This window comes from Syngnathus floridae, chromosome 17 (genome assembly GCF_059516105.1).
Source record: "Syngnathus floridae isolate MCC-2025c chromosome 17, RoL_Sflo_1.0, whole genome shotgun sequence".
Taxonomy (NCBI): Eukaryota; Metazoa; Chordata; class Actinopteri; order Syngnathiformes; family Syngnathidae; genus Syngnathus; species Syngnathus floridae.
In genome coordinates, this window is record NC_142429.1 from 4612328 (window position 1) to 4627257 (window position 14930).

Genomic DNA, 14930 nt, shown 5'->3' on the forward strand with positions numbered 1-14930 from the left:
ACTCATAGGATGAAATAATAATAACAAATAAAAGTGAACTTCATAAAATAAGATATAAAAAAATAATAATGAAGACAATGAACACGTTGGATTGTTTTGAGGTAGCGGTGACGAGTCACAAGGCTCGGATTGGCTCATGTTGATGATGCTATTACGAGTGGGCGGGCTTGGTGGAAACAGGAAGCGTGACGTAACATTTGTTTTGGGAAAACCGTCGTAGAAGTCTAGACTAGTAACGCACGATGAGCGATTCAAGAATGGAGCAAAACGGTGATGATTACAAGGTAGTAGCACGACTTTTCTCGTCTTTTTCTAACGCTCCGAAGGTTGGGGGAAAAAGTCGTTGTTCAGCGTGGGCGCTAGTTGCGTGTTAGCTCATTTTGTAGACGAGTTAGCTAGCAAACGCTGGTAATTTAATTTTAGAAAAGAAAATAGGCGCTGTTTAAAACGTAAAAACCCCCCACAATTGACTCGACTTGGCGGCTGTCTTTGAGATTCACTTTGACACATAAAGCTAATTCGTCACGAGACATACTGTGACGTAACTTGTCAGACCTGCCGCGAACCGATCACATGATACGTTTACGTGACCAAACCCTTGTCGTAAATGATGCCTCCCGCCCATTGTTATTTACCTTTTGGAAATTGTAGAAAATGTCAACATGAGAAACAGCTCTCAATAAAAAGTAGAATATGTCAACATTAGAAACCACTCTCAATTTGATTCACTTGCAACATTATTGCAGGGCTGTGGACTCGGACTCGGACTCGGACTCGGGGACTCGGACTCGGTCATTTTTGCCGGACTCGGACTCGGGGACTCGGACTCGGTCGGACTCGGTCATTTTTGCCGGACTCGGACTCGGTGCTGATTTTGACCGAGTCCACCGAGTCCGACAATAAAAAAAAAATACGTTCAATTTTATTTTCATCATGCTGCTGAGAATGCGCGTAGGAATACTGTCCACAGCCCTGCTTACGATCAATGCGGCCACGTTGAGTTGCACTTAGGCTAATGTTTACATTATGTACCAATGTCAAGGATGATTATGTCACCCAGCTTATATCATTATTTTGATTTTGATCTAAATTAGCCTTGAATAAAGTCACATGAATTAACAGAAAAAATGGACAGCCGGACTTGGACTCGGACACGGACTCGGACTCGGTGGTCAAGAGGCCGGACTCGGACTCGGTGCAAAAATCCGACCGAGTCCACAGCCCTGAATTATTGCCTACAACCACAATAATCAGTCCAAACTCAGCTTTATTGCTGTTTGGTACAGCTCTGTATGGGATCTTATTTAGTGTACCTAATGTAGTGAGTGGTGCGTATATACTTGAAGCGTTTGTCTTGTTTCCTCAGCTGATATTTGAGAAGGAGGGTGTCTACCTACATACTAACGCCAAGAGGAGCAACCAGGACACCAGTATCCCGGGTTTCATACGCATTGTGGAGCGGGTAAGGAAATCTGTTGTTGCCCTGACAAGATGCAGTCGAAGATCTGAAGTATTATTCTATTTTTTTCAGGCTGGCTTGCCAGCCTTAGAGTGGAGTCCTCTGGAGGACGCGGGCCGCAGCGCTCCGGCTGTGCTTTACTCCAAAAAGGTGGGTTTCTTAGGAACATGACAACATCCAAATGATATGATTGAACAGCATGAATCTTGCCAATCAGGATGGCGAAGGAGGAGGCGAGGAGGACACCAAGTTTGATCCCGGCTACGAGCCAGACTGGGCTGTTATCAGCACGGTGAAAAAAGATCGGGAGCATGTCCCCGTCCGAGAGACAGGTGCTGCTTCAAGAGCTTACAGGCCACTTTTTTTTTTTGTTTTAACTGCATTCAGAAATTTCTGTGCCACGTGTATGTTACTGTAATCACTTGAAAGTGGCTCTGGATCTTCCCCCGCCTAGCTATCGAGTCATGAGAAACTCTCCATAATTGCGGAACTATGTTTTTGAGATGGCCCATTTCTGGTGCAGGTCAGTGGTCATTCTCGCTGCCGCTGTCGGAGCTCTACTCACTGCGCAGGGCCCGCTTCTCTCTGGGCCGCAACTTCCTGGTGCTGACCAGCAGGGGGGGGCACCCGCTGCCTCCCTTGCACTTCCACCGAGGGGGCAGTCGTGAGCTGCTGCGCGCCCTCTGCCACTACGTCGTCCTGGACCAGTAAGCGTGATAAACTCGCTCACTACATATACGTACGATCACGTTTTTTTTCTTTGGGTGATATCATCAGGTCCCCGGTGGACGGACGTCTTTTTCTGGCATACCCACAAGACCCAGGCGCACTTTCGCAGTCCTTTGACAAGCTGCACCTTTTTGATGACGGAGGCGCTGATCTCGTGTCTGTAAGATATGATTTCTTTTGCTGAACTTTTTGCGTTATATCAAATAGCTAACTGACTAAAAAGTGGCTATACTTATTACTTATCTGCAGAGTATGTCATTTATTATTGGTTGTAAATAAATGATTTATCTTCCCCAGCGATTCATCCATGACCCCTATGCAACGACCTTTGGCGGCTTCTCCAAGGTCACCAACTTCTTCAGGGATGCCCTGCGGCCGCCTGAGCCGCGTGACGCCCGCAGTCCAAGATTGGCCCCGCAGCTGGACGAGGAGCCTGGCTTTGAGCTCATCACATGTGTAAGACGCACAGCTTCAATCCAAGCCGCCATCTCGCGGACGGGAAACAAATCGCGATCCTTTCGGAATGCCGATGTTGGGTTTGCCCACCGCAGGGGGTGGAACTCGGGCCCAAGCCGGTGGTCAGCAGGGGGCGCCCTCTGGATGAGTGGGAGGTCTTTCTGGATCATGAGGGGCGCGTCAAGGACCCCGAGCGTGTCAAAGAACTGGTCTTCAGGGGGGTGAGCGAACGCGATGATCACCACAATAAAATAATTCAGCATTTTTTTTCTTCTTTCATAACATGAGCTGAGCTTTTGTTGTTACAGGGTATCACACCGACGCTCAGGAAAGAAGTGTGGAAGTTCCTGCTGGGCTTTTACCCATGGAGCAGCACCCACAGCCAACGGGAGGAGATCCTACGTCTCAAGACGTCAGTTCTTGAAGAGTCTTTGGATTTTTTTTGCCACTTTTCAGATCATAAAGGTGGTCAACTTGTGTTGTGTGTACGCAGGGACGAGTACTTTCGGATGAAGATGCAATGGAAGTCGGTCAGCGAGGAACAAGAGATGAGGAATTCGCTTCTCAGGGGCTACCGCAACCTGATTGGTTAGTAGACTTGGTGGAGCAGCATGTGGCTCACCAGTCAAGGTTATTTTCAACAGGTGTTGTAAATGAAAAGTGCTCATTGATTGATTGTCGGCAGAGCGCGATGTGAACAGGACAGACCGACACAACACGTTTTTCTCTGGCAACGACAACCCTGGCCTGGCGCTGCTCCACGACGTGCTGATGACCTACTGCATGTACAACTTTGACCTTGGTGACTAAACAGAACAAGCACCGTCGTTAGCCGTTGGTTTTCAAATTGATAATGATGATGATATATAATTGTAATGATCGTGTTGCTTTTTCGTGCGCAGGCTACGTGCAGGGGATGAGCGACCTGCTGTCTCCTCTGCTGTTTGTCACGCAGAACGAAGTGGAGTCCTTCTGGTGCCTAACTGGATTCATGGAGATGGTGGTCAGGATGCTTAAATGCCACCTTCTCATCCTTCCACTCCTCTCTTTGCTCCTCTTTCTTGACCTTCCGCTCCCTCTTTAAACATTGCAAAAGTAATTGTGAGTTTTGCTGTGTGCTCCTCAGCACCACAACTTCGAGGAGTCGCAGGAGGCCATGAAGCAGCAGCTCCTTCAGCTCAGCTTCCTGCTGAAAGCTCTAGACCCGGAGCTCTGCGACTTCCTGGGTGAGGCCAACTAGATCAGGGCTGGAACCACCAAAACATAAAACCAACTTACCCCCCCCTTTGTCGGTCAGACTCCCAGGACAGCGGCTCGCTTTGCTTCTGTTTCCGATGGCTGCTCATCTGGTTCAAGAGGGAGTTCTCCTTTGAGGACATTCTCATATTGTGGGAGGTGAGCTCCGTTCAAGTCGCTACACGAGATTGTTTTGGCTCATGAGTGCACGTCAGCTAAATTTGCCAGTCGCCACACAAAATTTATTGAAAGAGTTCATCTTAGAAGGAACCCTGAAAATGGCTGAATCGACTCCCCAAAATGCCAACAATTTGCGGTGTGTTGTTCCTCAGGTTCTGTGGACTCGCCTTCCCTGCCCCAACTTCCACCTTCTGATCGCTTGCGCCATCTTGCAGTCGCAGAGAGGCGAGCTTATTGGCTCAGATCACGACTTCAACACTATTCTCAAGGTGGGTGCGTTTGTGTGTGATGGTGAATGGCTGAATCCTGATCCTTGTCTTCGTAATGCACAGCACATTAATGAGCTGACAATGAGGTTGGACCTGCAGAGCACTCTGCGAGATGCAGAGGCCATCTACCTACAGCTGCTCCAGTGCAAGGTGAGTATTTTTGTACATTTCCCAAACGCACACACACTCACACGTGTTCTTGAATGGAACCTGAGTCCAGCTCCTTTGTAATCCCATCTCCTCGGCATTTGCGCCCCCCACCACTGGATTCCAGGATTTGCCCCTGAAGGTCCAGGAGGTTTTAGGTGCATACGTGCCACCCAGCTCCTCCTCCGACGAGGACAGCCCAGACTTTGAGTGCGGCGATACACGGCATTCCCCCGGCCAGTCACAAGCCGGCGCGGCGTCATGTGACACCACCCCCTAAGAAAGCCCAACCAGCTGACATGAAGATATTTATATGAGTTGTGTATTAACTGTAAGCGCGAGAGGACGCTGTAATACAATGTGTTGGCAGCAGGGGGCGACGTGAAGGCTGTCACTACGCCCATCTTCCTCTTCTTCCTCCTTTTGTTTGATGCTGCTCTCTTTTTACATTTTACACTAAGTTGTTTTTCACCTGCTGCAGCCACCCGACTAAAAAAAGGGAAGAAAATGAAGGGTGTTTTTTGTCGAGTGTGTTAGGTCGCCCTCCCTGACAGGCAGCCCTATGCAACGTGTTCTCCTTTTAACCTTTGTACTGGTTCCATCTGCTCATTAGTACCAAATAAAAAGAAGAACTATGTTGATTTCTAAATATGTCAACAAATGTCAGTTTAGGAAATAATACATTATTAGCAAAAATATGATATATACAATATTCCTAAAAGAACTCACAATTTAATCTGCCAAGTGCGCATGATTGTGTTTTAAAGTCTCTTACTTGGTGGATTATGATGTGCGACAGGCAAGGACTTAAATTGTACATAATAAAACGTAAGTTGTGAACAAAGTGAAAGACAAAATGAATTGAGCGTGTAATCCCATCAGTGTCATCAGAACAAAATTGAGGCTTAAAGCTGTGGACAAGGCTGCGGCCTTTAAAGCACTTTCAAAGCAGATTGAGTTTGAATGAGGCGGCTGCTCAGCACCAGTCAAGTGGGGTCACGCCGGGGGGGGGTCGCCCAGGGGAAACCCAGTGACAGATCGCCAGCCTGTTTAAGCGAGCTCCTAAATTCATACGTGGCAGCTGTATTCAAAAACGGGCTGAGGGCCCAAAGGGGAGCGGCGATGGGTCCTGAGAAGGGGGCGCGGCACCCCGCCCCTCATTTTCCAGCTCATTTCCCGCGACACCAGAGAACAGACATCCCTTTTTCACTGCCGCCATTCATCTCGCACACAGACACCTGCTGCTACTGCTGGTGTGTGTGTACGTGTGTGTGTGTGTGTTTCTGTGTGTGTGCGTGCGTGTGTGTGTGTCAAGGGGGTAGGTCAAAGTTTAACCAGTCCCCAAGTTAAGACACAACACAAACCGCGCCAATGTTTACCAACGATTATGTTGTAACATCCAGCACAAAAGTTTCTGGGTTTGTTTTACCGAACAGGTTCCATTAGGTTTTCATGTGTCCTGCCAGGACAGACATGTCCACCAAATTTCATGTCCATCAGAGAAACTGTGCAGAACTGTTTTCTGGTTTTCTAGGGGGCACAGCTAAAGTAATTTGCCCAATGTGGGTGCTTCAAATCAAAATGGCTGACTTCCAGTTCAAATACAGGCATGGGACCTTTTGATTTTTTTCGTCGAGTTTTAAACATGACAAACTTGGCCATTGCTCTTGTTTGGTTGTTTGAGCACACTTGAGTACGATTCCAGTCAAAGCGGCGGCGGCCTCGCAGACTGATGGGAATCATTGACGAGGACGACTGAATTATTGATGACCATCTCCAATCAAGTCGGGCTGGTCCCGTTTGAAAGGTGAGCATGGCCGCTGCGTGCCACCTGTAGCCAGGGTGTCAAATACAAGCTGCACACCTCCATTGTGTGAGCGAGCCCCTCTGGGATCTCGGGGGAACGTGTGACGGGCGCACGACAAGCACGTGTCCATGCGCTGAGAGCGTGCGAGGTAGAAGGCAGAAGGCCAAGCCTGGTGTCTGACACTGATTTGTAAACGTAGACAATACGGCTCATCGACCCGAGGCTCCACTGTCTGTTGCACATACCTCCAATCGCGGCTCTTTAAACAGCAGCAGATTGCCACAAGCCTCCATCGGAGAGGGGGCATATGGTAGGGGTCTATGGGGTTGGGGGGGGGGGGGGGGGTCAGAGGGACGCTGCTTTGACAATGAGGCCAACTTTGATGGAAATGTCCCTTTAAATGTCATCCAAGGGCTTTTATTAGACCCAATGGGACGTAGCATTTTCAATTATGATCAGTATCAGTTCTTTTTTAAATCTTGTTTATTTTCACATGTGCTTAGGCAAGCGTTCGTGCCATTAATTCATTCATGGGTTAAATGGAGCTAATTGTGGCAACCACCCCTCAACGATTTTGAACTGTATGTATTGATCTGTGTGCTTTTATCAAAAATCAATTCAGATAACACATTGCTTTATTTAGGAAGAGAAAATGTGAAATGCATATATATATGAAATATACAAATTAAATCTATTGAGAATAAAACTACCTGCACTTTTCTGTAACAATAACATAATAATAACAGGAAATCGACTAATATCTTTCAAAAAAGTTGAGTTGAGTAGACTTTCATTGTGAGTCAAACGTGAGCATGACCTCTCCTCATCTTACCTAATGACGTGGCCCAGAGCTTTGCTTCCCATTTGGTGAAGTTAAAACCGAAATGTGTCATATTCTAAGTTGTGGGGGTCTTTAACTAGTAAAATGCCATGTGGGTGACCCCCTCCCTGGTCCACGTTGGCGTTGTAAACAAACACCGTCCTGCTATTATCATCCATTCCCATTGTCAGAGTGTGGAGATGACCTTTCTCTTCTCCCTTTTCACTGTCGATCCCAAGCTGTCACCCCGCCACTCCTTCTCTTGTCTGCGCCGTCGGCCGTGCTCCGCCCCACCTCGCTCCGCCCCCCTTCGCCGCCGCCCCCAACTCGCCCGCCCACCTGTTGAAGCGATTGTCCTCTTCACAGTTTATGTCACCGGCCAGGGGTGCCGCCCTCTTTCAGACTCTCTTTCTTTCTCGTGCGTATAAAAGCGAGCCAAGAGTTTTCTCCCGCTTCACTCATACTACTACTCATACACTCATATAAGCCAGCGCTTTGTTTGGTCTCACCATCATGCAGACGGACGACAGAGGTGTGTCGCTGTGGTGCGAGGAAACAGATGAGGTCTACCGAGATCAGGCCGCCCTGGGGACGGGTGCCCCCGGGGGTCAGCTGCGAGCTGCCTGGGACCCGTCAGTGTCTGGGAGGCGTGTGATCCAGAGGCTGCTTCACGTGGAGGAACGATACGCGCCCTCACCGCTCTACGTAGGCCTCATTCAGCAGGAGCCCCAAAGACGGGAGGAGCTAGCCAAGTGGATGCTGGAGGTACGCAGGCGCGCTATTAGTCTGTCCACAACAGGTCATCTGTGATGTTGACACTTTATTGACGGTCTCCTCCCTTGCACACGGGAGCCGTCCAGCATTATGTCGCCTCATGCCTCGCGTCGCTCATCTCACATGCTTTTCACCACGATCAGGTGTGTTGCGATTGCGGCTGTGATGAGGCCGTGTTCCCGCTGTCCGTCTCCCTGATGGACAGATTCCTGTCGGTCACGTTGTCCACGCCCGTGTCGCCGTATTGCCTGGCGGCAGCCTGTGTGCTCATCGCCTCCAAGCTGAGCGAGTGTGACAACATCACCTCGAATGCGCTCTGCGCTGCCGCAGAGTACAATTTCCTGCCCGCCAACCTGCGGGTGAGGCACCTCACTTCCCTCTAATTAACTTTGACCAGTCAGGCTAGTATTGCACCGCTATTTACAGTATTGCCAATTTAAATTTCATAATTTAAGCAATGTAATGTTTTAAGTCTGAAATAAAATACACCTCAAATGGACCCAAACACCCAAATACTCTTGCCCCGCCCCCCTTGCCCAACAGGAAATGGAGCGTGTAGTACTGGCCACCCTTCGCTGGGATACGGCGGCCGTGACACCTCAGGACTTCCTGCCACACTTCCTGGCCTCCCTTGGGGAGAGGAACGAGGAGGACAGCACCACCTTGAGGCGACACAGCGACACTCTGGCAACCTTGTGCGCATGCGACTCGCGCTTCCTGGGGGCTTCGCCCTCCCTAGTGGCCGCCGCCTCGCTCAACTGCGCTTTTCGGGGCCTGGGCAACAGGGAGCACTCTCGGCTCCACCCGCTCAGCTCGACGCTGGCTGACCTGTGCCAGGCTGACCCGGTAAGTGGCGTCCAGGCCTATGATTGGCTCACAAGACTTTCGAAGCTTGGGGTTAAAGGCCTCCAACCTCAGTTTGAGAAACTCTGTTCTGATGTACTACAATGCCAGGTGGTGCTGCAGTACTACAGTGAGATGATTGAGCATGCCCTCCGGCAGCGCCTCAGCAACAGGCCGGCAGACAAAGGCGATGAATTTGAGGACGAAAGAGCCGGCACGCCCACTGACATGAGAGAAATCGATTTCTAAAGCCCTGTCAACAGCCAAACTGCAACTGCAGACCAATCAAATTTGTCGTCATCAGTCAAACTGATATAAATTGTGACCTCCACAAAGAATACTTTTATATACTGAAGAGATGAAGTAATTATGCAGTTAATTTATTTTTTTCCATTATTTATTTACCAGACATTTTTAATGTGTTCTTTGTGCCATAGTGTGTCTACGTATCCCTGTTATTTTATTCCAGGCTAGTTATGCATATTTTGCATATCTATATCTTTAATTTATTTATCTTGTGCAATTCTTTATTTTGAATGTTAATTTATTTAATATGCCATACTTATAAGTTGTTTTTAGTGTACTAAATGAACTAATTGAATGAGAAATCTATTTTTGGAAACGATTAAACATTTGAACGCACTTTGCATCCATAATTTACTGTGGGGCTTATGTTGTCTTGCTTTGTTACTAGTAGGTGGGTAGATACTTTATTGTTCTCGTTGGAATTATGCACCTTGAGTTAACGTGAGTTGTTGTCAAAGCACCGATCGTAAAAGTTCCTACTTTTTCAGTGGGTCATTGATTATACCACACGATCCCGGTCGCATGTTTATGACGTTCCGCATCTGCCACCAACTGGACGCTGGTTTTTGCTTCCTGGAGCTCGGCCAACAGGCTATAAATGCACCTGCGATAAGAAAAAAAAGGTATCTACACCATTTTAATCTTTATGTGCTCACGATTTTGTGATGTAAATTATATGGTATGGACATATAAGTAACAGGCGGGCAGAGCGCGTATGTAGCCCTTCGCATGGCTTCTCGCTTGTTCACAACAGCTAGCTGGCTATTTAGTCGCTTCTGTTCGGTACACTATATAAAAAGATACGACAGTCACACTTTTAGCTGTCTTTTAAATTAGATAGTGCACTACATACAAACACTGCTACTTGAGCTTCGCAATTTGGTCTACTCTACGCTGTTCTTATCTGAGAGGAAGCACGACGTGTTCTGAAAATAAACAAACGACGTTGCGCCAAACTCCAATGGTGAAATCCGATATAAGCAGTGTGTTTCGTTCCTAAATTGCCATACTCAAGAAATACAGAACATTTTTAACTCATTGATACTAAACATTCCCTTTTTCGGAATTCGTCGTTTAATATGATCACCAGCCACCAAGCATCTGGTTAATTCCTGTGGACGCTTATTTAGGGACCATAGAGTGACTGGAGTGCGTTTATTTGAATGTGCGCTTATGCACTACAACTCAACCGTTTGGACATAATTCCTCATTCAAAACTACTGAAAATGACCTTTAATTGAACATATTTCACTGCGATTGAAGCAGGAGGATGAAGTTGGAAGGTGCCTGGACGCTGCTGCTTTTTGCCGTCTCTGCGTGGTCAGTGCCAATTGACCGTAAAGAGGTCCACCAGGAAGTCAAAGATGAAGAACAAGTGGAGAGCATGGTATGGATTTTTTATATCTAAGATTTGCCTCTTGTTTGACACACTTTTTTTTTTTAACAGGACACAGGTCTGTACTACGACCGATACCTCCGAGAGGTGATTGAGGTCTTGGAGACGGACCCTCACTTCCGGGAGAAGCTGCAAACAGCCAACACGGAGGACATCAAGAATGGCCGCTTGAGCAAAGAGTTGGACTTGGTCAGCCACAACGTCAGGACGCGTCTGGACGAGCTGAAGCGGCAGGAGGTGTCGCGGCTCAGAATGCTGCTCAAGGCCAAGCTAGATAGCACCAACACGCAGAGTGAGTCCAACCATGTCAGGGCAGCAGCAAAGATATTCAAATAAATTGAAATGCATCAAAAACGTTCGATACCTTAGAGATGTAAAAGAACAATTTATCTTTCTATATGTTTTATGGTGTGTGAAACACACTGAAGTGCTGCTTTTCTGCTTTTCAGGTCTGCAGATGGACCACACCTCCCTGCTCAAGCAGTTTGAACATCTGGACCCGCACAACCAGAATGCCTTTGAGGCCAAAGACCTGGAGCTGCTCATCTCCACGGTGAGAGTGGTGACAGCCATGTTTGTAGTGGATAAGCCCAACAGCAAATTGTTAATTTTAGTAAATGTTGAGCCGTTGCTGATTTTGGTGGTTCTGATTCTGTGTTAAGTCAGTTCTTATGATTTTTGCCTTAGGCCACCAAAGACCTGGAGAACTACGACGCAGAGCGGCACGAGGAGTTCAAGCGCTACGAGATGCTGAAGGAGCACGAGAGGCGCGAGTACCTGAAGGGTCTGGACCAGGAGAAGCGGGAGAAGGAGGAGCAGCGCTTGCAGGAGCTGAAGGACAAACATCGACAGCACCCCAAAGTCAACGCTCCCGTAGGCGATGGCTTCACCCATTTGTTCCTTTTCAAGCAGGAAGCTCTTCATCTCTCTGCTTCCTGTTCCTCCTCAGGGCAGCGTAGCTCAGCTGAGGGAAGTTTGGGAGGAGACTGACAGACTGGACCCCAAAGAGTTCAACCCCAAGACCTTTTTCAAGCTGCACGGTGAGTGAGAACTGGGCGTCTCTCTGTCTGACTTCACCGCGTCATTCTTGCTTTTGAGTTTGTTAGACACAAACGAGGACGGCGTACTAGACGAACAGGAGCTGGAGGCGCTTTTCACTAAAGAGGTAGGACAGCCTGTGCCTATTCACGCAGAACTCATGAAAGCCGGATATTGCCGAGCCTCGATATATTTTCCTATGGTCACCCGTACAACTCTACGTGAGATAGATAGATAGATAGATAGATAGATAGATAGATAGATAGATAGATAGATAGATAGATAGATAGATAGATAGATAGATAGATAGATAGATAGATAGATAGATAGATAGATAGATAAAAATAAGACTTGGTTCTCCCAGCTGGAGAAAGTGTACGACCCCAAGAACGAGGAGGACGACATGATGGAGATGGAGGAGGAGCGGCTGAGGATGAGGGAGCACGTCATGAAGAACGTGAGTCTCCTCTGCCGTTGTGTAGGCGGGCTATCAAATGCCACCGCGTCGTTCAATCATCCCTCTGCTGTTGTGTTTCCCTCAAGGTGGACACCAACAAAGATCGACTGGTCAGCCTGGCCGAGTTCCTCAAGTCAACTGAGAAGAAAGATTTCAACTCCCCCAAAGAATGGGAGGTAAATGCAGCACCGAGGCATGAGAAGGTACATTGTCCAATATGTCTCCCTTTTTCCATCTCCAGACTCTGGACGCCAAGCCGGCGTACACCGAGGAGGAACTGCAGCGCTTTGAGGCGGAGCTCCGTGACAAGGAGGAGGAGCTAAAGAGGAGGGCAGACATGCTACAGCAGGAACAAGAGCTGCTGAAGGAGCGAGGAAAAGCCCTGGAGGCCCAGAGGAGGGAGTACCAGCAGGTACCTTCTCTGCCGCGACGTCCACCAGCTTTCCCTTAAATCCTCACCGGCGTGACTGGCATGTGGCCGTTGCAGGCCGTACTGGAGATGTCACAAAGGCACAAGGAGCAGCCGGGGGATGACGGACAGCTGCCGGCCAGCCCTCTGGGAGAACTTCAGTTCGAGCCTCCGCAACAGGAAGATCAAGGTGAGTACACGGCATGACATTGATACATAGTACGTACATATAGATATGAATTATATTAAAATAAATGTAATGCAAATAAATGTTAAATGCAATGGTGGTGCGTCTGTTCGGAAGTTGAAAATTGGTTTGTAGGGGGATGTAAAAAAATCGTTCCTATCACAAAAAGTTTGTAACTATAGGCGTTGTACTAAAAAAAGGATGCACAAAAGTTACCAAAATACATCATTCATAATACAAAAATAAAATAGTACTGGAACTATTGTTTTCAAAATTCTCTTCTAAGGAAATAACGAGAAAGCGATATTAAAAAAAAAGAAAATCAATACTGTATACAAATAAGATATTTTTTTCCTCCCACAATTTCACCTCAGTAATTATGATTCCTATTGACATTGTGAAAAAGTCTTTCAGGGATTTATTTTAATGTCCCACTAAAGTTGTTGAGTAAGTCTCTTTTGTCTCAGCAGGAAAAGTTGCTGTCGTGGAAAACCTTGAAGATGCCCTAGTGCGGAATAATCTGCCCGCCGAACCGCCGCAGAACCTGCCCGCACACACTTGAACAACACGCGCACACACACACACACACACACACACACACACACACACACACACACACACACACACACAGATACACGCACACGCACACACACAAACACACACTCTTTGACTTGCACTGACATGCATCAGGGGTTGCACAGACAAGTCGAAGTGACTTCTCCACAATGACGTTTCGAGCGTGTCGTCGACTAATCACGTGTGTTTGGCTTGAGGAGGCGTGGATTCGCTCGCTGCAACAGGTGAGTGCATTGTGTCTGATGTCACTTATGCAGAGTGCCCCAAAAGTTACTGTACACTTTTATTTCGATTGAGGCATTACTTTTTGTAAACTTATCCCCTCACTAATTAACCTGAGCTGGATCCTCTTTTCAGAAACTTGACATGGTGAAAATAGATTATTACAAAGTGTTCCCATCTCCTGACTTTAAAAAAATAATACTGTACAGAACCTATCAACAGCATCTGCGACTTTCGACTCGACTTTTATCATGTTAGTGTCGACAGTCGTGCAACCCCTCCAACATGAAGAATTGAACTGAAACTATCGTTAAGTGTTCTTTTGCTGTGGTGAGATTCAAAACTGTTTTATTCTTGGTTCCTGTGATATCAAATAAACTCGTAATTTATGTCCAGAATCTGCTTACTTGGTTTTATTGAAGCATTTTTTTAAACCCCAATTGAGTGTAGAGGTCAGAATCTGAACCATTCGAAACATAATGATTGTTGTCTAGTAACGCACACCGCCACTCCACGTAGCTGCCTGCCTCCTGTCTGTCAAATAAAGGTGTCACCGCGATATCAGAAGTGCGTGTCCGCGTAAAATGTTATGTATAAAAATTAAAATTCAAATGTCACAGAGCAAGGACGTGGGGTCACGTAAAGCATAAAAAAATTGATGCAACAAACTCATGCAGCTACTAAATGTTTATTTTTTGAAGGCTTTCTCTTTGTGAGTAATATATAACATTACAATTTATTTTAATCCATCCTCAATGCTGCATTTTGCTTAAACATAATACAAATTTATGATGCTTTGTCAGTTTCAATTTTCTTGTATCTTAAAACGTATAAGATAGTTAGCCATTTTCATTGTTTAACACCAATAATGTAAATTTAAATCGTTGGGAAGGTTTTGCTATAAGAGAATATGACGTAATTCCCTACTGTTCCCCATGGAGACAAGTCCCGCCTTCGCTCGACTCTAATTGGCTGACGAATCATGCTTGTCAATATGTGTTACTTTGAAATACAGGGCAAATGCATTAATTTATGTGTGTATTATGGTATTTTTTAACAGTAAATTCAAAATAAAAGTTGAAAAGAAGCATTAGCTTGTTGACTTCATCTTCTAGGTGATGGAGCTGCGAGAAGGAACGTTACAGGAAGTGGTCAGGTGTACGGGGACGTCGGGCTGACTGGCGGAAAATGTTGAGCTCAGGCTTCAAAATAAGAGTTAACCCCTTTAGTTGTAGACTAATTTAGGATAGAGAATCATTCTAATTCTTAAAGCTCTTTTCATTGATATGTAAAATATGTTAAAAATAAAGTTACGCCATTAAAAAGTAATTTATTCATCATTTAAGAATTTATAAAGTTGAAAATAGCGGCATGATAACTCAAAAGTAGTAAAGAATTAAATTTCAAAGTGCTGCACTTTATAATAATACTTAAAACTTAAAATACAATTGCTAGTGATTGTTCAATACCTTCTGCATGACTTCAGAATGTAAAACGCGGATTTGTAGCCATAAAACAAAATTATTGGACAACCGAAGTTTGTCTATTTATCCCAAGTATCAGAGGCTCTTATTGTGACAATCCCCGGATGTTGCTTGTTCGCAGAGCGTCCACCTTGA

General features: G+C 46.5%; 3 protein-coding genes across 4 annotated transcripts; all 3 read left to right on the top strand.

Moving 5' to 3' along the window:
• The first annotated feature begins 124 nt into the window (after positions 1-124).
• tbc1d17 (TBC1 domain family, member 17) lies at positions 125-5125 on the top strand. The gene is made up of 17 exons (XM_088357765.1): positions 125-284; positions 1367-1462; positions 1532-1609; positions 1677-1791; positions 1983-2166; positions 2237-2348; positions 2486-2644; positions 2740-2865; positions 2953-3056; positions 3138-3232; positions 3330-3446; positions 3547-3647; positions 3771-3870; positions 3942-4039; positions 4213-4329; positions 4393-4479; positions 4604-5125. The coding sequence occupies exons 1-17, from the start codon at positions 243-245 to the stop codon at positions 4754-4756; spliced, it is 1884 nt and encodes a 627-aa protein (XP_088213891.1). The 5' UTR covers positions 125-242; the 3' UTR covers positions 4757-5125.
• Positions 5126-7462: 2337 nt separating this feature from the next.
• On the top strand, positions 7463-9354 carry ccndx (cyclin Dx). Its single transcript, XM_088357767.1, has 4 exons — positions 7463-7868; positions 8021-8236; positions 8421-8723; positions 8832-9354. The coding sequence occupies exons 1-4, from the start codon at positions 7617-7619 to the stop codon at positions 8967-8969; spliced, it is 909 nt and encodes a 302-aa protein (XP_088213893.1). The 5' UTR covers positions 7463-7616; the 3' UTR covers positions 8970-9354.
• Positions 9355-9512: 158 nt separating this feature from the next.
• On the top strand, positions 9513-13709 carry nucb1 (nucleobindin 1). 2 transcript variants are annotated; one of them, XM_088358417.1, is made up of 12 exons: positions 9513-9649; positions 10290-10413; positions 10474-10714; positions 10872-10975; positions 11110-11295; positions 11372-11462; positions 11529-11587; positions 11825-11917; positions 12004-12093; positions 12159-12329; positions 12405-12516; positions 12981-13709. In XM_088358417.1, the coding sequence occupies exons 1-12, from the start codon at positions 9549-9551 to the stop codon at positions 13073-13075; spliced, it is 1467 nt and encodes a 488-aa protein (XP_088214543.1). In that variant the 5' UTR covers positions 9513-9548; the 3' UTR covers positions 13076-13709. The 2 variants fall into 2 exon arrangements, with proteins under 2 accessions (XP_088214543.1, XP_088214544.1); XM_088358418.1 differs by having other exon boundaries at positions 12984-13709.
• The last annotated feature ends 1221 nt before the right edge of the window (positions 13710-14930 follow it).

Bases quoted from the DNA above. Each gene is read 5' to 3' on its own strand.
- tbc1d17 (XM_088357765.1), top strand. From the start codon at position 243: ATGAGCGATTCAAGAATGGAGCAAAACGGTGATGATTACAAG. The intron at 285-1,366 runs GTAGTAGCACGA...TTGTTTCCTCAG, and splicing joins AAAACGGTGATGATTACAAG to CTGATATTTGAGAAGGAGGG. The intron at 4,040-4,212 runs GTGAGCTCCGTT...GTTGTTCCTCAG, and splicing joins ACATTCTCATATTGTGGGAG to GTTCTGTGGACTCGCCTTCC.
- ccndx (XM_088357767.1), top strand. From the start codon at position 7,617: ATGCAGACGGACGACAGAGGTGTGTCGCTGTGGTGCGAGGAAACAGAT. The intron at 7,869-8,020 runs GTACGCAGGCGC...CACCACGATCAG, and splicing joins TAGCCAAGTGGATGCTGGAG to GTGTGTTGCGATTGCGGCTG. The intron at 8,237-8,420 runs GTGAGGCACCTC...CTTGCCCAACAG, and splicing joins TCCTGCCCGCCAACCTGCGG to GAAATGGAGCGTGTAGTACT.
- nucb1 (XM_088358417.1), top strand. From the start codon at position 9,549: ATGTTTATGACGTTCCGCATCTGCCACCAACTGGACGCTGGTTTTTGC. The intron at 12,330-12,404 runs GTACCTTCTCTG...TGGCCGTTGCAG, and splicing joins AGAGGAGGGAGTACCAGCAG to GCCGTACTGGAGATGTCACA. The intron at 12,517-12,980 runs GTGAGTACACGG...CTTTTGTCTCAG, and splicing joins TCCGCAACAGGAAGATCAAG to CAGGAAAAGTTGCTGTCGTG.